Source organism: Saccopteryx bilineata, chromosome 3 (genome assembly GCF_036850765.1).
Source record: "Saccopteryx bilineata isolate mSacBil1 chromosome 3, mSacBil1_pri_phased_curated, whole genome shotgun sequence".
Classification (NCBI taxonomy): Eukaryota; Metazoa; Chordata; class Mammalia; order Chiroptera; family Emballonuridae; genus Saccopteryx; species Saccopteryx bilineata.
The window spans coordinates 143,912,765-143,936,148 of NC_089492.1; the positions used below are offsets into that span (position 1 = coordinate 143,912,765).

The window sequence follows — 23,384 nt, forward strand, 5'->3', positions numbered from 1 at the left end:
TTTCAGGTATCTTTCTATGAGCCTCCAGGCATGTCTAGTATGCCTCAGCACTCCACAGGTCTGCCCTCCAGAGGCTGTCTTTAAGCTGCCTGTGCGCCCTTCCCCCCACCACTTCTTCAGTCCTCTTCCAAGGAGTGTGCTTTGTTAGCTTGTATGGCTGGCAGAGGTGCCTGTCCAGATAGGTCTGGGTGGAGGTAAGTCAGCTTTTGTGCACTTCCTGCGCACTGTTTTTTGGGAAGCTGAGATTATTCAGAAATTCTGGTCACAGCCCACACAAAGTGTCACTACTGACAGTCTCCGACCCAGCTCCTCCATCCGGGAATGCAGGCACCCATGCCCGAAGTGCCAGGTGGGTCCACTCACAAACTGCCCACATTTGCTGACCGGGATAGCAGGAGTAAACAAGGCAACTGCTCACTCACCTCTGCTGAAGACTTCTGCTGGCATTAGCTCCACATGGGCTGAGCTGCGGGCACACTCTCTCCTCAGCTTGAACGTCTCTGCCCTAGCCCAGCTCTTTCCATGCCCCCAGGCCTCCCTTCCTCTCAGTACCAAGTGGAAGCCTTCCTCAGATCAGTGAGGAAAGCAGAATATTCCATTTTCTGTCTTATTTTCTTCTGAGTGGATTATGTATTCAGCCACCTTTTCACCCAATCATACCTTTGTTTGATGTATGTGTATTTCAGATGCTCCTGAGATTGTTTTTCTGTCTCTAATTGTTGAATTTGTTGAAGTTTCAGGGAGAGGTATTGGGAGCACTCCTCACAGCGCCCTTTCTTTGACGTCACTCCTCTCCTTCAATTTTAAACGATAGCTTTCTGTATAAAGAAGTCTTGGTTGTAGGTTCTTGTTCTGCATTACTTTTAATATTTCTTGCCATTCCCTTCTGGCCTCAAGTGTTTCTATTGAGAAGTCAGATGTCATCCTTATGGGGGTTCCTTTGTAGGTGATTGACTGTTTTTCTCTTGAAGCTTTTAGTATTCTTTCTTTCCCTCTTAGCTTTGGTATTTTAATTATGATGTGTCTTGGTGTAGGTCTCTTTGGGTTCCACTTTAAAGGGATTCTTTATGCTTCTTGAACTTCTGTGACTTTTCCCTGCATCAATTTAGGAAAGTTGGCCCTGGCTGGTTGGCTCAGTGGTAGAGCGTCGGCCTGGCATGCAGGGGACCCAGGTTTGATTCCCGACCAGGGCACATAGGAGAAGCGCCCATTTGCTTCTCCACCCCCCCTTCCTTCCTCTCTGTCTCTCTCTTCCCCTCCCACAGCCGAGGCTCCATTGGAGCAAAGATGGCCCGGGCGCTGGGGATGGCTCCTTGGCCTCTGCCCCAGGCGCTAGAGTGGCTCTGGTCATGGCAGAGCGACGCCCCAGAGGAGCAGAGCATCGCCCCCTGGTGGGCAGAGCGTCGCCCCCTGGTGGGCGTGCTGGGTGGATTCCAGTCGGGCGCATGTGGGAGTCTGTCTGACTGTCTCTCTCCATTTCCAGCTTCAGAAAAATGCAGGAAAAAAAAAATTAGGAAAGTTTTCAGCTATGATTTCTTCAGTCGGATTCTCTATCCCTTGTTCTTTCTCTTTTCCTTCAGGAACCCATTATGTGGATGTTATTTCTCTTCATTTTGTCACAGAGCTCTCTTAGAGTTTCCTCAGACTCTTTGATCCTCTTTTCTTTTTGCTGTTCTGCTTTCATTCTTTCACTTGTCCTTTAAGTCGCTGATTTGATCCTCTGCTTCATCCAGCCTGCTTTTCACTCCTTCTAGTGTAGTCTTCATTTCTGATATTGTGTTTGTCATTTTCGTCTGATTCTTTTATATGATTTCAATGTCCTTTTAGATACCAGCTATCTCTTTGTTTAGGTGCCCACTTTGTCCATCTATTGTTGCTTTAAGATCCTTGAACATCCTAATAATCATTATTCTAAACTCTGCATCTAGTATCTTGGTTTATTCCATCTCATTCAGTTCTTTTTCTGGGGATTTCTCTTGTTTATTCATTTGAATTGCACTTCTCTGTCTTCTCATTTTGTCTCTGTATAGACTAGATACCACTCTAACTATGGTTATTAGGTCCTGAGCTGATGCTGTCCATATCTGGCCACTGGAAGTACCAGCCCTAGACCACCCTGGCCAGAACCTGGTGCAAACTAGTGGGGGTCACTGCTTATGACTGGCCTTTAGGAACCTTCTTGGAGCTACAAGTGATCGAGAATTTGTGGCTGCCAATGCTGGGCCCCAATGTTGTTGTAAATATCAGCTGCACTCTTAGGCTGGCTTTTATCTACTCTTGGCCAGTGTGTGTGGCCACTCTATTTGTGAAGTGAGGTCTCTCCGCTGGCCTATCTCTGCCTCCACCTCCTCAGGCACTCGGGCACCAGCACAGCTCATGGGACAGCTCAGGCTGCTCCGGGGGCACTGGGGACTCCTTGCCGTGCTGGGTTCCACCCCTCACCATCGCCATGCTGACCAACTGGCTCTGCCTGCAGCAGGCACACAGCACCTTTCTCCAGGCTTGACCCTGCCGCTGCTGCATGGGCAGCTTTGCTGGACTCTGCCCCCCACTGCTGAGTGGGCCAAGTGTGGCCATAGCCGGGCCCTCCTGCCCTTCGGAGGGTTCTCAGCAGGTTGGGGGGGGGGGTCCGTGTAGCACTGACCTTTGCACTCAGATCCTATGTCTCCTGCTTCTAAGTGTCTCTCTCTACTGACTGAAGCAGAAGAGCATCTGGTGGGTGGGGTAATTGCTTCCCTTTGCTGGCTTAATTATCCCAGGAAGAATGGCCACTTTAAGTTCAGGGAGTGACCCAGTACAGGGGTCAGGGTGGCTGTCCCCCACAGTCTCTCCCTGTGACCCCAAGATTACACTCTCCTCTCACAACTTCAGTCCTATTGGCGCTCCTCACTCCCAGAGTCCTCAGTAAGTGGATGTGAACAAGGTTTTCTGCGCGGTCCCTTTAAGACAGAGCCTGGGTCTGAGAGTTCTGTCTCCTCCTCGCAAACAGTAATCCGGCTCTTCTTTCAGCTAACTACTGTCCGTGCACCTCCTCTAGTCTCTGGGGCTCCAAGCTGGGGCTCTGATTCTAGGGCTGGGGGTCCATAACTCTCCAGGAACCCCCCCCAACATGAGAGACTCTGGGCCGCTGCTCACTCCTGGGAGCAGGGTAGCCCTTTCCATGTCTCTGCCTTTCCTACCAGCTCAGTGTGGTTCCTTCAGTGATGCTTGGTTATATATTCCTCTTAGTTTAGTCCGAAGTTGGTTTTTCAAGATGATTGTTCCTAATTTAAGTTTGTAATCCACCTTGGTTCTGGCCAGTGGGAGTTGTAACATCCGCCTACTCCATTGCCATTTTCCCTCTGAATTATATGTTGTTGTTTTTTGTTTGTTTGTTTGTTTGTATTTTTCTGAAGCTGGAAACGGGGAGAGACAGTCAGACAGACTCCTGCATGCGCCCGACTGGGATCCACCCGGCACGCCCACCAGGGGGCGACGCTCTGCCTACCAGGGGGTGATGCTCTGCCCCTCTGGGGCGTTGCTCTGTCGCGACCAGAGCCACTTTAGCGCCTGGGGCAGAGGCCAAGGAGCCATCCCCAGCGCCCGGGCCATCTGTGCTCCAATGGAGCCTCGGCTGCGGGAGGGGAAGAGAGAGACAGAGAGGAAGGAGAGGGGGAGGGGTGGAGAAGCAGATGGGCACTTCTCCTGTGTGCCCTGGCCGGGAATCAAACCTGGGACTTCTGCACGCCAGGCCAAAGCTCTTCCACTGAGCCAACTGGCCAGGGCCTGAATTATATGTTTTTATAGCCAACAAATATTGGGTTATAGTGGGTTAAATAAAATATATTGTTAAAATTAATTTTACTTGTAATAAACTTAGAAAAGCTAGAATTATATATGCAGCTCACATTCTATATCTAGTGGACACTGAGACTCTAGGCAGAAACCTGAGGTCCCCCATAACTCTCTTTAGTATAGCAAATACTTAACAGCAGAGCCGCATAGTAAATTTTCATGGTCTCTGCCCCAGACCCTTTGACTTTCTAGAGACAAAGGATCTTCCAACCTGCGGACAGCCACTGCTGAAAAAAAAGTGGAAGGACAGGGAGGACAGGGACAGCCAGCAATGTAGAGAGACTGAGGGAGACAAAGCAGGGAATCCTGGAAAGGCCACTTGCTGAAAGTTTCCCCAGGGCCACAGATCCAAAATGCAGAAACCAGGAGAACATCTAGGACACTGAAAACATCTCCACTTAAGTTGGGTACAACCTTTCACAAACAAGAGCTTCCATCCCCAGATGTCCTTATGCCTATCCCTGGGAGTGAGAGGGGAAGAGGGAGGAAATATTAGTCTCCCTTGTTACTTCAGAGTGGGATGGGTTAGCACTTTCTTCCAGCCTCTCGCTAATCACTGATTTTGGACAGCATTCCAAAAGCTATGGGTGTCCCTTTCCTTGTGTCAAGGTTGAATCATTTTAGGTCTGATCAATTGGAAATCAGGGAAAATTGAGAGATGTTTCAGTGTTTCTATTTCAGAAGAATTCAGGTTTGCATCTCAGAGAGGTTCTTCTCCAGTTTTTTCAGGGCTGTTCATATTTCCTGCTCCCATTTGCCTGTTTCTCCTTATTATAACCAGGAATTCACCATATCTTTATTTACTGTATTTTCTAGACCTAACTGAATACATTCCCCAAATCCCACCATTTCTTAAAAAACATATCCTTAAGAACCTGTCTTTATATGTTTATTCAGATCACTTCTGGTGCCATTAAAAGCAGACTGAAGGAAGCAGAGTCCACTGAATTGATGATAAACGTCGCTCGGGAGAAGTACCGTCCCATTGCCACTCAGGGCTCTGTTATGTACTTCGTGATCGCCAGCCTCTCAGAAATCGATCCCATGTATCAGTATTCATTAAAATACTTTAAACAGGTAAGTGTGTTGTTGCTGTTAGTGAAATTTATCTCTTTGGTTTTCTTTTAAACCCTGTCAACTTCCTCCTGGCCTCAAATATCATGAGTCTAGTTGTGGGGTGGAATCCTCCAGGAGCTTGGGTGTGGATGTCCGGTTCACAGGTTGCTGCACCTGCCCGTCTCCTATAGACTCCAGTGCCCCACACACTCAGATGCTCTGACCAGGGACAAAAGGGAGGTTTTCTCTGGGCTTCCTTCACTAACTAGCAAGCTTGTTTTCATTCTGGCCTGCCTTTTTTTTTTTTTAAGGGTCACAACTCTGCGCTATTTCTTTATACTTTCTCCACAGTAATCCAGTGTCCTTTCCTCTGGTCAAGTAACTCAAGCCTCTGTCAGCACTGATGCTTAAGCTAATTAATTGGCCTGTGTCTTTTTTTTCCCAGAACTTTTCATACAATGGGCTGTCCTCCCACCCCTGGCTTTTATTTAGAGGTGCTGTCCTTTGCTCCCTTCCCACTCCCCCCATCTTCCTGTAAGACTGCCTTGTTTCACTGATGGTCTCCCTCCCAGAGCTCATTCACAGTTCAGTTACAGCTGATGTCTCCTAACTGGGATGTTTCCAAACCTCATCCTCTCTGGGGCAGCATTCCATATCTCCCAGAAGCAAATTCAGTGTCACAAATTTTTGGCAGGCAATGTCAATTCACCTGAAGATATCCAGGAAAGAAATAGAGTTTGCACCGCTGACTACACAGCAAAACTTACCCAGCCCCCTCAGTGGTCCCTCCGTTCCCTCCCAGGTCTCCCTCAGTTACTGGTGACCTCTTCTCAGCCACCCACATACGCCCTACTGGCTCAGTTTCCCATCTACCAGCTCCTGCTCCCCTCTTGTCTATGTTGTTGCCTGCTCTGTGCAGAGCAGTTTAGCTTACTTTCACGTCTAATCACCTGTACTCATACCCATAACACAGCTCAACAGACAAAGGCCTCTCCGTATATGCCACACACAGTAGAAAACTGTGAATGCCTTTCCCTGTAACACATCTTTGCTTCCTGTTATATAGGCCCTGATACCTTTGGTTAGTGCTGGCTCTTGCACTGGAAGCCAGGCCAGCTTATGCGCAGTATTTTCCAAGACTGGGGTCTAAATGGATTTTTACAGATACTGTCCATCAAACACAGTTCACACTCCAAAGTGCTTGTTCTATCTTTCCAGCCACACTTCCCATTACTCCTCTGTAGCAGCCAGATTTTCCCCACACTCACTGGGTGCTTTATGCTTCTGACACTCCTTTTGGTTAGAGTGTCCTCCCTCCCGGCTTCAATGCCACTTTCTCCAGTGAACCCTGTTTCTGGGGCTGCAGTCATCTGAAGGCTCAGATCAGCTGGACATCCAGACTGGCTCACCCGCACAGCTGGGCTATCAACAGTGGCCTACATCGGCCCTCCATGTGCCTTAGGCTTTTTACAACATGGCAGCTGAGTTCCAAGAGGGTACCTTCCCAAAGCAAACGTTCTAAGAAACCAAGGTATAAAAAAAGCTTCAAGGTTTCTGATGACCTGGCCTTGGGAGTCATGCCTCATCACTTCTGCTGCAACTTCTCGGTCAGCTGAGTCAGGGCTAGCCCAGATTCAAGAAGAAGGGGTTTACACTTCACTTCTCAATGGGAGGGGTAGCAAACAACTTCTGTGGATCTTGTATCCAACATGTTTGCTGTACCTCATATGGGTCCTAAACAAGATGTCTGGAGGGTAACCTAAGCTTGGTCTAGGGCCATAAAGATTGTTTGGATATTTCAACAACTTTTTTATGAAGGTTTGGAAACAGACTCTTCATCTATGAAATACTAATGAAGTAGTAAATGGTCCTCAGCGCCATGGGGGCAGACAGGGATGGGTGAGGCTTTAATTCTGTCTTCTGGGAGATCAGACTCCAGCAGGAGAGAGAAGCCCACCACCCAGACAACGTGGTGTAAGTGCCCTATCCCCTTGCACCTTTGCCCCTTGTGCTGCAGATCTTTTGAGACTGAAGCCACATGCCCGTCTCATCCCTCGTGAGACTCCTCCAGTCTCTCTGCGGGGTACCCTTTCCCCATGACTTCCAGACAAGGCCATGAGTTCAGCTCTACACAAGCTTCCTTACACAGCTGTGTCCTTGGGAATTTTTAGATCTTCTTCACAAGCTACTTACAGGCTGTAGAATGGCTCTCTCATGCTGAAGCCCTCAATGTCACCATCTCTGCAGCCTTCCCAGTGTCCTTGTAATGCAGGCCACCTCCAGAGCAGGGGGCTTGCTCTCACATTTCCAGGTAGGAAATAGGAAGGGGGTCTCTTAAATTTCAAAGAAAACTTTAGCACATTCTTCCCATACCCTAAGAATTATGTTGGGGAAGAGCCAAGAGAAGCTCATGACCTTACCTTGCTCTTTAGTCTTGCACTCAAAGGGATGATGAAATCTGAGTTGAGAATGAGACAACCGGTTCTGCCAGCTCACCTCCATTTTTCAACGTTTTCTGCCTCTCATTAAGGGGATGCCTTTTGCAGTGTAGAGATGTGTTGTACAGTTGGGCACCTGAAACCTGTATAATTTTTTATCTAGCGTCACCCCAATAAATTCAGTTTAAAGAAAAAAGAGATGATGCCTTTTTTTTGTCAGGAGTTTGGGATTGGTCCTTTTCCAAAAAATGAGAAGAGAGAAGAGAATGCAGAAAATAACTATCACATATCGATTTGGGATAAATTCTGGACTTTTTCATAGTAGAGTATTCATTGCCTGTGGTGCTGTTTGTTTCCTGAATATGGGAGGAGGCAGGTGAAGAGTAGAAGTCTTATATCCTCCCCAGAAACTGAATTAAACAAAAACACTGACAGAGCTCTCTTTCCCACAGTTGTTCAATACAACAATCGAAACTTCTGTGAAGGCAGATGATCTACAGCAGCGCATGGACATACTGCTGGAACAAACCCTTCTAACTGCTTATGTCAATGTTTCCAGAGGGCTTTTTGAACAACATAAACTCATCTACAGCTTTATGCTCTGTGTTGAGATCATGCGTCAGCAAGGAAACTTAACTGATGCTGAATGGCACTTCTTTCTCCGAGGTTCTGCGGGATTAGAAAAGGTACCTGTTTCAAGTTTAGATTGTAAATATTACTATAGATAGAGCCCACAGGCACCTACCAAGTTTACACATTTGGCTGTGTGGCCCAGTTTGGGAGCATTGGGGGTCAGGAAGCCCAGACTAGAACTTAGTCTCTGGGTGCTGTGACATTGAGCCTCTTTATGCAGCAATGGCCTCACCATACAAAAGGGATGTTCTATAAAGTTGACCATCTTACAAGTATGAAGAGTTAAAACTTAATGAAAGTTCTAATTCACAGATGTAGCAGAACAGTTTGTGAAATCATGACCCGCTCGCTACATACTGGGTGCATCTTTCGTTATAGAGTATGGGAGTAATCTAACCTGATTGTCACCTTCTGCAATACCGCAGTATGAGTTCTGCTAGTTTCTTCCTCTGTGTTCATCCTTTTAGCTAACTTGCTCCAGCCCCTTAAATTGGAGTGACTTATCCACATACACAAACCTGGTGGCCCTGAATTAAGCCATAGTCCCCGCAAATCCTGCCTACAGTTCCGTCTAACCCCATTCTAACTCTTGGCTCTGTCTTGCCAAGCTCGAGCCCATCCTTGGCCCCTGCAGAAATGATACCTGCACCTGTTTGCTTTATCTGAGCCTCAGTGTATCACTGGGAGGCTGGACTTGATGCTTTTATTTGACTCCCAGTGCCTTATGCTCCTGGGACAAACCCAGGCGAGACCTTTCCACCAGGTGATCTTGCCTCCCCAACCCCAAGCCCCACCCATCTTGTGTGCATACATATTCTATTAATCCTTGCTTAATGCTATCTTAACTTCATAATCCCAGTTAATACTTACAAAGGACTTGCTATGGAAGTATATCGACTCATTTATTCCTCTCAGTAATCCTCTTATATGAATTCCTAATTTTATCTACAGTCTTCAGATAAGATAATTAGGCACAGGAAGATTAAGTAACTTGTCATGATCACGTACCTGTGCTTAATAGAGTTTGGAACCAGGATTTGAACCCTGGCAGTCTGTAGAGCTTGTCCTCTTACCCACTTCACTCTACTGCTGAGCATTACTTGGTTGCTCACAGCACTCTTGTTAGCTGCCTTGTCTGTAGTCTTCCCAAGACTTGGAGGGCTTAAAGAACTCTCCAAAATTATATAACTAATCCATGACACAGTCTGATTCAAACCTGCGTCTGAGCTTTCAGAGCCTGTGTCTATTCCAGTACCACCTGTTACTTCTCATGAAGAACAAAAAAACATTTTAATACATTTTAAATACCATCAAACTCAAAAACTTAAAGTTCCCCTGGCCGGTTGGCTCAGTGGTAGAGTGTCGGCCTGGCATGCAGGAGTCTCGGGTTCGATTCCCGGCCAGGGCACACAGGAGAAGCGCCCATCTGCTTCTCCACCCCTCCCCCTCTCCTTCCTCTCTGTCTCTCTCTTCCCCTCCCGCAGCCAACGCTCCATTGGAGCAAAGATGGCCCAGGCGCTGGGGATGGCTCCTTGGCCTCTGCCCCAGGCGCTAGAGTGGCTCTGTTCGCAACAGAGTGATGCCCCGGAGGGGCAGAGCATCGTCCCCTGGTGGGCAGAGCGTCGCTCTCTGGTGGGTGTGCCGGGTGGATCCCCTCGGGTGCATGCGGGAGTCTGTCTGACTGTCTCTCCCCATTTCCAGCTTCAGAAAAATACAAAAAAACAAAACAAACAAATAAACAAAAAAACTTAAAGTTATCCAAAAATCATCTTCAGAAACTTCTCAAAAGCTTTTTTTCTTAATCTTTTTTTTCCTCCACCACAAAAAAAAAAGAAAATATATATATATATATTCTTGACTGATTTTTTTCTAAATGTGTTTGGGTGATATCTTTTAGCTAGTTACTTTACTTATTTAGTTACTAGTATCATAATACTAGTATTACCACTTTTATCATAAGTACTCCATATCAATAGGTCAATAAATCAATAGAATAAGAAAGAAAAACCATATAATTATCTTAGTAGACACAGAAAAAGCATTTGACAAAACTCAATACCTTTTTTATCATAAAAACACGCAACAAACTAAAAATAGAAGAGAACATCCTCCACTGGATAAAGGGCACGTGCTAACATCAGACATAACAGTGAGTGCCTGGTGCTACCCCTGAGGTCAGAAACAAGGCAGGACATCTGCTGTCACCACTCCTTTTGATGTTGTATTCAATGGAGAGTCTTCTCAAGGCAGGTAGGCAAGAAAATTCAATAAAAGGCATCCAGATTGGAAAAGAAGTAAAACTATCTCTCTTTGCAGACAACATGATTTTGTATATAGAACACTAAGGAACCTACTAAAATAAAATCTGTTAGAATTAATTAAAAAAGCTCAGCAAAATTGCAGGTACAAAATCAATTTTCAAAATTATGTTCTTGTTTTTTATATATATTTGCAGTGAACAAGATGAAAATATAACTAGAAAAACATTTCCACTTACAATGACATCAGAAAGAATAAAATATTTAGAAATAAATTTAACAAAGAAAGTTTAAACTTATACTCTGAAAACTACAAAACATGTTGAAAGACATTGGAGTTTCCAAACAAATGGAGAAACACCCCACATTTATAGACTGGATACTTAATATTGTTAGGATGACAATATTCCCCAAATTGATCTACAAATTTAATATCACTTCTATCAGAATCCCAGCTGACTTATTTGTAGAAATTGATAAGCTTATCCTAAAATTCATATAGAATTGGAAAGGATCCAGATCTCAAAGCTTACTACAAAACAGCAATAGTCAAGACAGTATATCTAGAATAAAGATAGATAGATGATAGATAGATAGATAGATAGATAGATAGATAGATAGATAGATAGAGATATGATTGTGGTCAACTGATTTTTGACAAGGGTGCCAAGAGAACTTATTGGGAAAAGAAGTCTTCTCAATAGATAGTTCTGGGACAACTGGATAGCCACAAGCAAGAAAGCGAAGTTGTATCCTGTCATCACATAATTGTTAACTTAGAATGTACCAATGATCTAAATATAAGACCTAAAACTCTTAATATACAACATAGAAGTAAATTTTCCTGACCACAGATTTCACAATGAATCTTTAAATGTGATACTAAAAGCATAAGCAACAACAAAAAAAAATAAAGAAATTGGACTTCATCAAAAATAAGTATATTGCCCTGACCAGTGGATAGAGTGTTTGTTGCCCTATGTATGGACGTTCCAGGTTTGATTCTCAGTCAGGGCACATGGGAGAAACAACCATCTCCTTCTCCTCCCCTCCTGCTCCCCCTTCTCTTTTTTTCTTTACCTTCCTGCAGCCAGTAGCTTGATTGGTTCGTGTGTGGCCCTGGGTGCTGAGGATAGCTTGGTTGGTCCGAGTACATCAGACTCTAGTGCTAAAAATAGCTCAGTACTCAAGCATCTGCCCAAGATGGGGTTGCCGGATGGATCCCAGTCGGGGCACATGTGAGAGTCTGCCTCACTATCTCCTCTCCTCTCACCTAAAAAAGAAAAAATAAATAAAAATAAAAAATAAACATGTTTTTGCTTCAAAAGACACTATACAGAAAATGAAACAACCCACAGAATGGAAGAAAATATTTTTAAATCATATCTAATAGAGGATTTGTATCTAGAATATATAAAGAACTCTTAAAACTCCATAACAAAAAGACAAATGAGCCTGACCTGGCTGTAGCACAGTGGATAAAGTGTTGTCGGACTGGGACATGGAGGACCCAAGTTCGAAACCCCAAGGTCACCAGCTTGAGTGCAGGCTCATTTGACTGGAGTGGAGGCTCAGCAGCTTGAGCGCTGGGTCGCTAGCTTGAGCATGGGATCGTGGACATGACCCCATGGTCGCTGACTTGAGCCCAAGGTTGCTGGCTTGAGCAAGAGGTCACTTACTCTGCTGTAGCCCCCCAGTCAAGGCACATATGAGAAAGCAATCAGTGAACTAAGGAGACTGAGGAGCCACAACAAAGAATTAATGCGTCTCATCTCTCTCCCTTCCTGCCTGTCTATCCCTATCTGTCCCTCTCTCTGTCTCTCTATGTCACAAAAAAAAAAAAAAAAAAAAAAAGACAAAGGACCTAACCTAAAAATAAACAAAGGACCTGAAGAGATATTTCTCCAGGGAATCTATACCTAAGCACATGAAAAGATGCTCAACATTATTATTCATCAGGGAAATGTAAATCAAAACCACAAGGAGATGTCACTTTATACCCACTAGAATGGGTGTAATCAAAAAGATAGCAACTTGTTGATGAGGATGTGGAGAAATTAGACCCTCATAAACTGCTGCTGATAAGAGCAAAAATGGTGCCACTTCTTTGGAAAACAATCTGGCAGCTCCTCAAACAATTAAACATAGGAGTCCCATATGAGTCAGCAGGCCCACTCCTAGGCCTATACCACAGAGAAATAAAAACATATGTCCACACTAAACTTGATCATGAATATTCAGAGTAGCATGATTTATAATAGCCAAAAGGTAAAAGCAACCCAAATATCCATCAGCTGATGAGGGAATAAATGAATTATGCTATCTATATCCATACAATGGAATATTATTTCATTATAAAGAAGAATGAAGTACTAGTATATACCACCCCTTGAAACATGAATAAACCTTGAAAACATTAAGCTCAGTGAAAGAAGTCAGTCACAAAAGATCACATTTTATAAAACTTGATTTGTATGAAGTGTCCAGAATACACAAATCTATAGAGACAGAGAGCAGTTTAGTAGTTGTCTAGGGCTGGGGGGCATGGGTAGCTAAAGATTACATGGTATGGTTGAAGAGATAAAATGTTCTAAAATTGAGTGTGATGATGGTTGTACATATCTGTGAATTTATTAAAATACATTATATGCTCTAAATGGGTGAATAGCAATGGTGTATGAATTGTATCTCAAAAAAGCTGTTTTAAAATGTATAGAACAGGGGTCAGGAACCTTTTTGGCTGAGAGAGCCATGAACGCCACATATTTTAAAATGTAATTCCATGAGAGCCATACAACGACCCACGTACGTTATGCATTATCCAATAAAAATTTGGTGTTGTCCCCATGAACATGAGCAGTAGGAAATGAATAGATTGTAATACATGAGAATGTTTTATATTTTTAACATTATTATTATTTTTTTTTAGTGAGTTTTTTTTTTAATTTTTTTTTAATTTTATTTTTATTTTATTTATTCATTTTAGAAAGGAGAGAGAGATAGAGAGAGAAGGGGGGAAGGAGCAGGAAGCATCAACTCCCGTATGTGCCTTGACCAGGCAAGCCCAGGGTTTCGAACCAGCGACCTCAGCATTTCCAGGTCGATGCTTTATCCACTGCGCCACCACAGGTCAGGCCCATTATTATTTTTTTATTAAAGATTTGTCTGTGAACCAGATGCAGCCATCAAAAGAGCCACATCTGGCTCGCGAGCCATAGGTTCCCGACCCCTGGTATAGAACCTCAGGCAAATATTCATGAAATTTTCATAAAAAACTAGTTTAACTCTACAATCACAGCTGTTTCTGTCTCTTTTAAAACTGTTTACTCACATGGAAAGTGCTTCATGGAATACTATCAGATGGGATAATACTTTCCCCAGAAAATTTTAGGAATATATGAAATGTTTAGACATAAATTTAACCCAATCAGAATAAGATTGCCACTTGTCTTGCTACTGAGAGTGGTCTTCTACTCAGCTTTCCCTTTCTCCTAGAGGTGAGAACATCTGGGAATCTGGTTTGGAGACTAGATTTCCGGGGGGTGGGGGATGTTTAACCATAAGAATACCTGGGGTTGGGGAAAGACTAGTGTGATGTGTTGGAGAACAGACTGGAAGTAGACTTAACATATGCTAACCCTTCACCAGATCAACTGCTTTCTGCAATGTCAGCCTGAAAGCCCAAAGCCTACATCAGCTGCACTTCTGTGCAAAGATCTACAGATAGAATTGATTCCACACCATTTCTATTTCACCATATCTTATTACTTGTCTTAAGTAAATGGTTATTTTATTTTATTATTATTTTTTTTTGTATTTTTCTGAAGCTGGAAATGGGGAGAGACAGTCAGACAGATTCCCGCATGCGCCCGACCAGGATCCACCCAGCACACCCACCAGGGGCGACGCTCTGCCCACCAGGGGGCGATGCTCTGCCCCTTCGGGGCATCGCTCTGCCGCGACCAGAGTCACTCTAGCGCCTGGGGCAGAGGCCAAGGAGCCATCCCCAGCGCCCGGGCCATCTTTGCTCCAATGGAGCCTCGGCTGAGGGAGGGGAAAAGAGAGACAGAGAGGAAAGGGGGGGGGGGTGGAGAAGCAAATGGGCGCTTCTCCTATGTGCCCTGGCCGGGAATCGAACCCGGGTCCCCCGCACGCCAGGCCGACGCTCTACCGCTGAGCCAACCGGCCAGGGCCAAGTAAATGGTTATTTTTAACATGCTATTAGAGCTTGCTTTTTCACTTAGATGAGGATGAAGGTATATTTTGTGGTTATCTTTGTGAATTATTATTTGTTTCTTTCTGTTTTATTTTAGGAACGCCCACTTAAGCCTGAAGTTCCCTGGCTGCTTACTCCCATGTGGTTTGCATGCTGTGACTTAGAAGAATCATTTCCAGCTTTTATAGGACTTACACAATATATACTGTTGCATCCTATTTCCATACGTTTAGGTAATATGGCAAAAAGGATCTGCTGTAGGGGGTTGTAAACAGGCTCATAAATCCTAACTTTAATGTCTCTTTTAACCTTCCCTGCAATATCAGTATTTTTCACTAGGAAATATCTTCATTGTTAAGAAATTGTGAATTACTTGTTTTCTAAATCTCTTGAATGCTTAGCCCATGAATTTTCAGTATTTTATCTTTACTATTATGCCCATTTTAAGGGTATATACATTTACCTCTAAGTATTGCTGTAGCTGCATCTCACAGTATTTTTAAATCTTTTTACTAAAAGATAACATGCATACAGAAAGGTCCACAAAATTACAGTTGTACAACTTGATTATCAAAAATTAATGATACAGCCTGACCTCTGGTGGTGCAGTGGATAAAGTGTCAACCTGGGAACACTGAGGTTGCCGGTTCAAAACCCTGCACTTGTCTGGTCAAGGCACTTATGGGAGTTGATGCTTCCTGCTCCTCCCCCCTTTCTCTCTCTCTCTCTTTCTCTCTCTCTCTCTCTCTCCCCCCCTCCCTCCTCTCTAAAATGAATAAATAAAAAAAATTAATGATACGTATGAGCCACTACTCAAATCAAGAACTAGAACAGTCCCAGCCTCCCAGAACCCCCTCATACCTCTTCACAGTCCCCTTATTCTTCTCCCCATAGATAATGACTACTCGACTGTTCTGTATTATAATATTCTATAGTAATTTTTCCCCACAACTTTTAATATGTAGCCCTTTCAATTCTAAAAGTAAACTTGTTAGTTCAAAAGCATTTAGGATATTTGGGAACCATCTTTTTGTTAATAATTTAATTAACTTATAGAAATTATATTCACAGTCTGCATAAAATTGATACTTTGTAATTTACATAGACTTCAATTTATGTAAAATGTTCCATATGTGACATTTCTTGGATGCAAGACTCCATAAATTTAGTTAACATTTATTACCACGCATAGTTACAGAATTTTTTGTGTGATGAGAACTTTTAAAATTTACTCTCTTAGCAACTTTTAAATATATAATACAATATGATTATAGGCACCATGTTTTACATTACATCCCCAGGACTTATTTATTTTATATTGTAACTGGAAGTTTGTACCTTGACTCCCTTCATCTATTTTTCCCACTCCTCCCCCCTCCTCTGGCAACTACCAGTCTGTCTTCTGTATCTATGAGGTTAGGGAGTCAGGGGTTGTGTTCACTTGGTGTTTTTCTCTTTGGATTCCACATATAAGTGAGATCTTCTGGTGTTTCTCTGTCTCTGCCTGACTTACGTCATATCTCCTCAAAGTCTATCAAACTTATTGTGTTTATATTACTAATTTTTTACATTTGATCTGTCAGTATCTAAGAGAGGTATACTAAAGTCTACCCCTATGACATAATTTCTCTTTGTAATTCTGAAATTTTTCCCATTATATTTTGTGAAACTATGCTGTTGAGGACAAATAGGTTTATGATTATTATCTTCCTATCTATTGTTCCTTTTTTATTAAATAATATTTCTCTTTATCCTAAGTAGTGCATTTTTGCCTTAAAAATATATAATGTGCATATATATGTGTGTGTATATAAATATATTTAGTGTTAACAGTATTGCAGCAGATTTTTCTTGTTTAGTGTTCTCCTCTATATTTTACACTCTTCATTTTCAACTTTCTTGTGTCACTGTGTTTTCGGTGTACCTTTTGTGGGGTTTTGTTAAGTGGTGTGAGAGTCTCTCTTTTTTAACAGAGAAGTTTTAATTCCATTATACTTGTTATGGTTATTGATCTACTACAGAGGCTATCAACCAGGGAAGATTTGTCTCCTGAGAGACTTAGGCAGTGCCTGAGGAAATTTCTGGTTGCTAGTGATATCTAGTTGCTAGAGATCAGGGATGTGGGTAGACATCCTGCAGTGCTCAAAACAATCCGTCACAACCAACAAATAACCACTTGACCAAAAAATGTCAGTAGAGAGGAGGCTAGGGAACCCTGATCTATTTGGACTTACATTTATCATCTTATTTTGTGGGTTTTGTTTTGTTGTTGTTGTTTGGCAGACTTGTAAAAAAATTCCATTGATTTGAGAGAGAGGAAGTGAGAGACAGAGAGGAAAAAGGAGAAAAAGAAGCATCAACATCAACTCATTTCATTTGTTCCATTTAGCTGTGTAATCATTGATTGCTTCTGGTGTGGTCCCTACCAGGGATTGAACCCACGACCTCAGGGCATAGATGACACTCTGTCTATCAGGACAGAGCAGCAGACTTTTTCTTTGCTTCAATTTTTTTTTCTTGCATTTAAATACATTGTCCATATTCTTTCTCTTTCCTCATCTGCTTTGATACCCTATGTTCTATTTCTATTTTTTTAATAATTATTCCTATACTTCTAATACCAACACTTACTTAACTGAGCACATGGGCCAGAATTTCTGGGATCCTAATATGCTTATTTGATTTTTTAATAAAGAATAGAAAAATAAATGTTCTTCAATAACTACATCAAATGGAAATTATGTTTCTATATTGTACACCAGTTAAAAAATACAGCTAGCAGTGGAGGTAGAACAGAAAAAGAAAAACATTCATAGGCGAAGCCAGAGATGGACATTTACAAAGACCCAAAGCCGAAAGGCCCAGATAGACCCTCATAAACACAGAGGCCGAGAGAGAGAGAAGAGGTGCAGGCCAAAAGGCAAAGTCATTCTAAGAACAAGCCATCGTGTCCAAGCAAAGGCACTGTGTGTTTTCCCTATCAATTGGAACTATTTTTCAGCAATTTAAAACTATTTTCCTGCTTTTGTTTGTAAATTTTCAAGATTTATCCTGGAAATTCTGTAAGAGCGTGAAGGTTTGTCCATGTGTGATAGGATAACTTATGCTCTAGAGGTGGGTTTTAGATCTTTGCAGATGAAGTCTAATAATTCCAATGTCGTTCGTATCTTCAAAAACTTCCTAATTGCCTCAGTCTTTTGTCTTTGATGCTAAGTGTTTATGTCCTATTAGTTATCATTTAAAACATGCTGTCTTATCTGTCTTATTAGTCAAAGCCCTAGTGATTATACAATAATCTCAAAAGAAAAGCAGTCCTTTTGGAATGAATGGTTCTGTTACCTGGTGCTCAGAACAATACAGCCACCTTCAACCAAAGAGCACTCTGATGTGCTGTTGCTTGTGGTCTCATGCCATGGACCTGATATAGAAATTAGAAGTCTTGCAGAGGTGCACACTACTGCAAGGATGTAGTCTCAGTGTCACTAAATTTCTGTCAACAACTCTTTTATTGCCATTTTTAGACCCTCAGAGGAAAGCACCAGCAGACCAACTGGAGAAAGTTGTTTTATAGCCTCAAATGTAAGCCAACTATTTGCCTACTGTTTGACCCCAGGAACCTGTTTCCTTGTGGGCTGTGTTGGCTTGCTGAGAGGCTCACAGCACACAGCTCACCCTGTACCTACAGGAATTTCAACACTAATTCTCACTGCATGTTATAACCACTGTAAGGGCTAACTAGGATCCTAACTCGCAAGTCAAATGCAAGCCCGTTTCTTATAATTAGGCCAGGGCGAAGGGGGAGCAATATATTATGCTTATTTGTGCATAAAGTTGTATATATGTTGATTTAGTCATATATTATTTGTACTGTTTAAATTACGTATGCCAGAATTTTCAGTTTGCTTCCTTGTCACAGACTGATTATAGTGTGTTTTTTACCACAATTTTTTTCCTGCTTTCTCCTCTACCTCCAGAAGTGATTGATGTATTCTTCTGCTATTATCTGGAACATATAGGTTTATTTTATTGTGTTTTTATTATGAGGTTTGTATTTTAATGTAACTCACCTGATTTGTCTGATTTAATTATATTTGCCTTCAAATAGCTAATGTTATTCTTATCACTTCAATTTTCCTTTTGCTCACTTTTATTCCTATGCATACTTTTATTTTTAACATATTGTGGGTTTTTTTACCTTTGCTTTCTATAAATGGCTTTCTGTTGATGTTTTTTCTAATCAAATTTTAAATTCTTTGCTCTTTAATTTGGCTGGATGGGGGAAATTTATATATTTACATTTGTAGAAAAAAACTGATAGTAAATGTAGTGGGTTTTTTTTCTTTTCTTTTTTTTATAAATAAATTTTTATTTTAATGGGGTGACATCAATAAATCAGGGTACAGATATTCAAAGAAAACATTTCCAGGTTATCTTGCCATTTAGTTCTGTTGCATACCCATCACCCAAAGAGATATCGTCCTCCGTCACCCTCTATCCAGTTTTCTTTGTACCCCTCCCCCTCCCCTTCCCCCTCTCCCCCCTTCCCTCCCCCCATCCCCCATAACCACCACACTCCTGTCCATGTCTCTTAGTCTTGCTTTTATGTCCCACCAATGTATGGACTCCTGCAGTTCTTGTTTTTTTCTGATTCGCTTATTTCACTCCGCATAATGTTATCAAGGTTCCACCATTCTGTAAGTGATCCAATATCATCGTTTCTTCTAGCTGAATAGTATACCATGGTGTATATGTGCCCCATCTTCTTTATCCAGTCTTCTATTTTTTTTTTACCGTGATTACAAGCGTTTAAGCAAACTCTTGGCCAATACAGCAAGAATCCATAAAAGAGTAGTGTCCTTAAAATGTTCACCAAGTCCAAATTGGCCCCAACACCATGCCAAATCCCTGAAAAATGCAACCCAATCCCAGTTCAGTCTGTTAGGAGCTGTCACAGGGAACAGGAGTCCAGGAAAAGTCCACACAGGAAAAGTCCGCATGGCACTGGAATTGTTGTCACCATTCTATACTTTGCAGCTCATGTCCAAGTCCCAATGACCGCTGCTTCTAGCTGGTAATGATTCAGGTAGACTGGAAAAGCCATTTGCAGCATGTGTGGATATGGAGCTTCTGTTCTCTTCTGCCTGGAGACTTGAGACCAGGTTGCTTTTCCCTGGAGCTCTGCGACTGTGGCATGGTAAAGAGAACCTTGGGATACACTAAGCTGGGTGGCAAAGGTAAATTCATAATACAAGTTGGCAAAAGGGGGAAAGAGAGCTCTAAATTAGGAGTAGGTCCCAGCCTGAAATATGAGTGGGACATTGAGGTAGGAGGGATAAAGGAAACACTATATATTAAGCAAAGCAGCAGAAAATAGGACTATCAACACCCACAACAGAGATCTTTGAGGGAAGAATAAAAAACCTGACTATTCAGGCAAAACATAGTTAAGTGGCCCTTGGGCAAATGAGATCAGTTTACCTGCTTCTTGGAATAAATACCCTAGGCTCATCCACAGTGTCATAGATGGGGCCGACGGCCCTGGGCACCTTCAGCCTTCAGTGGCAAACCCCAGCTTTCTGGGCAAGGTTAGGTCATAGGTGGCTGGAGCAGCGCTGGAAGAGACTGAACCCTCCTTAGAGGAGCGAGGGGAAAACCTACCTTCCAGTGTCCCTGTTTCCTCACAGCAGAGGCATGTAAGCCTGGCAGGCTTTAGCTCAATGACCTTCCTTTCCACCATTGAAGCAGGACCCAGATGGCATCCTATGAGACCCCTTTGGGGCATTGGAGACTTTAAGGGTGTATCCTAAAAGCTGGCAGTTCCCCTGATCTCTATTGGGCTTTTTCTGCCTCTAGGTATCTTAAAAGCCATGTTCAGAAGATCTCGCTCAGGGGTTTGAGGATCCCCATCCACCTATATAAATCTTTTCCATATATCTGGAGCTATTTGGAAAAAGACAAAACAGTGTTATTAGCTGCACCTAATAAAGAAGGTAGTAGTTTGCAGGCGAAAAAGATTTGGTGTCTCCTGTTCATCAGCCTTCAAAAGAAATGTAAATTTTTTTTTTTAAGTAAAAAGCATGATATGGTAGACCCGTAGGAGTCATTGGCCTGGTGTGCAGGATTCCCGGGTTCGATTCCTGGCCAGAGCACACAGGAGAAGCGCCCATCTACTTCTCCACCCTCCCCCTCTCCCTCCTCTCCGTCTCTCACTTCCCCTCATGCAGCCAAGGCTCCACCGGAGCAAAGCCACCCCGGGCACTAAGGATGGCCCTATGGCCTCCGCCCCAGTCGCTAGAATGGTCTGGTTGTAACAGAGCAACACCCCAGATGGGCAGAGCATTCCCCCCTGGTAGGCATGCCAGGTGGATCCCGGTCAGGCGCATGCGGGAGTCTGTCTGACTGCCTCCCCATTTCCATCCTCAGAAAAATACAAAAAATAAATAAATAAAAGAAAAAATACAACCAAAGGAAAAAAAAAAGGCATTCCCTTGTGTTAAAGCTCCAGGGAGCATGGAGTGAGCTTGAGTATGTCCTATGAAACATGGAGCTCAATTATGACATATAAGTCTTTGAAGAAGGAGGAACTGCTGAAATAGTTCATCAGCATTTGTCCCTAAGACAGCAGTCTTTATAGTGGAAACACTATAAGTAAATATTTGCTGTCTGTCTATAGATTAAAGGGGGAATATGGCAAATGCTGAAAAGCCATGCTCTTTGTGCCCCTCCCCTCCCCCAACCCCCTCCCTCTCCTCCCCCCACTCTGTACCCCCAACACTGTTGTCCATGTCTCTGAGTCTCATCTTTATGTTTCACCTATGTATGGAATCATATAGTTCTTAGTTTTTTCTGATTTACTTCTTTCGCTCAGTATAATATTATCAAGGCCCATCCATGTTGTTGTAAAAGATCCTATGTCATCATTTCTTATGGCTGAGTAGTATTCCATAGTATATATATACCAAAGCTTTTTAATCCACTCGTCCTCTGATGGACACTTGGGCTGTTTCCAAATCTTTGCTATTGTGAACAATGCTGCCATAAACATGGGGGTGCATTTCTTCTTTTCAAACAGTGCTATGGTGTTCTTGGGGTATATTCCTAACAGTGGTATAGCTGGGTCAAAAGGCAGTTTGATTTTTAATTTCTTTAGGAATCTCCATACTGTTTTCCACAGTGGCTGCACCAGTCTGCATTCCCACCAGCAGTGCAGGAGGGTTCCCTTTTCTCCACATCCTCTCCAGGACTTATTCTGTGTTGTTTTATTGATGAGCGCCATTCTTACTGGTGTGAGGTGATATCTCATTGTGGTTTTAATTTGCATTTCTCTAATCATTAGTGATGTTGAACATTTTTACATATGCCTATTGGCCATCTGTGTGTCCTGTTTGGAGAAGTGTCTATTCATTTCTTTTGCCCATTTTTGGATTGGATTGTTTGTCTTCCTGGTATTAAGTTTTACAAGTTCTTTATAAATTTTGGTTATTAACCCCTTATCAGACGCAATGTCAAATATTTTCTCCCATTGTGTAGTTTGTCTTTTTATTTTGTTCTTATTGTATTTAGCTGTGCAGAAGCTTTTTAGTTTGATAAAATCCCATTTGTTTATCCTGTCTTTTATTTCACTTGTCTGTGGAGACAAATCAGCAAATATATTGCTGTGACAGATGTCAGAGAGCTTACTGCCTATGTTTTCTTCTAAGATGCTTATGGTTTCACGGCTTATATTTAAGTCTTTTATCCATTTTGAGTTTATTTTTGTGAGTGGTGTAAGTTGGTGTTCTAGTTTCATTTTTCGGCAGGTAGCTGTCCAATTTTCCCAACACCATTTGTTGAAGAGGCTGTCTTTACTCCATTGTATTTCCTTACCTCCTTTGTCAAATATCAGTTGTCCATAGAACTGTGGGTTTATTTCTGGGTTCTCTGTTCTGTTCCATTGATCTATGTGCCTGTTCTTATGCCAGTACCATGCTGTTTTGAGTACAATGGCCTTATAATATAACTTGATATCTGGAAGTGTGATACCTCCCGCTTTATTCTTCCTTTTCAAGATTGCTGAGGCTATTTGTGTTCTCTTTTGGTTCCATATAAATTTTTGGAATATATGTTATATATCTTTGAAGTAAGTCATCAGTATTTTAATCAGTATTGCATTAAATTTATAAATTGCTTTGGGTAATATAGACATTTTAATGATGTTTATTCTTCCTAACCATGAGCACGGTATATGCCTCCACTTATTCGTATCTTCCCTGATTTCTTTTATCAATGTTTTATAATTTTCCAAGTACAAGTCTTTAATCTCCTTGGTTAGATTTATTCCTCTGTACTTTATTTTTTTGGTTGCAGTGGTAAAGGGGATTGATTCCTTGATTTCTCTTTCTGACAGTTCATTATTAGTGTATAAAAATGCCTCTGATTTCTGAGTATTGATTTTATATCCTGCCACCTTGCCAAATTCATTTATCAGGTCTAGTAGTTTTTTGACTGAGACTTTAGGGTTTTCTATATACAATATCATATCATCTGCAAATAATGATAGTTTTACTTCTTATTTTCCAATTTGGATGCCTTTTATTTCTTTTTCTTGTCTGATTGCTGTGGCTAGGACTTCCAGAACTATGTTGAATAAGAGTGGTGAAAGGGGGCATCCCTGCCTTCTTTCTGATCTTAAGGGGATTGCTTTTAATTTTTGCCCATTGAGTATGATGTTGGCTGTGGGTTTGTCATAGATGGCCTTTATCATGTTGAGGTATGTTCCCTGTATTCCCACTTTGCTGAGAGTTTTGATCATGAATGGGTGCTGGACTTTATCAAATGCTTTTTCTGCATCTATTGAAATTATCATGTGGTTTTTCTCCTTTCTTTTGTTTATATGATGAATCACATTGATTGATTTGCAAATATTGTACCAGCCTTGCCTCCCAAGAATAAATCCCACTTGATCATGCT

General features: G+C 42.2%; 1 protein-coding gene across 1 annotated transcript in view; it reads left to right on the plus strand.

Annotated features, from left to right (window-relative positions):
* DNAH6 (dynein axonemal heavy chain 6) overlaps positions 1-23,384 on the plus strand; it is a 319,440-nt gene that overhangs the window by 221,565 nt on the left and 74,491 nt on the right. Inside the window, exons 60-62 of the mRNA XM_066267533.1 lie at positions 4,732-4,911; positions 7,781-8,014; positions 14,533-14,668. Of these exons, the coding sequence (XP_066123630.1) occupies positions 4,732-4,911; positions 7,781-8,014; positions 14,533-14,668 (550 nt within the window). The remainder of the gene's footprint in view (positions 1-4,731; positions 4,912-7,780; positions 8,015-14,532; positions 14,669-23,384) is intronic.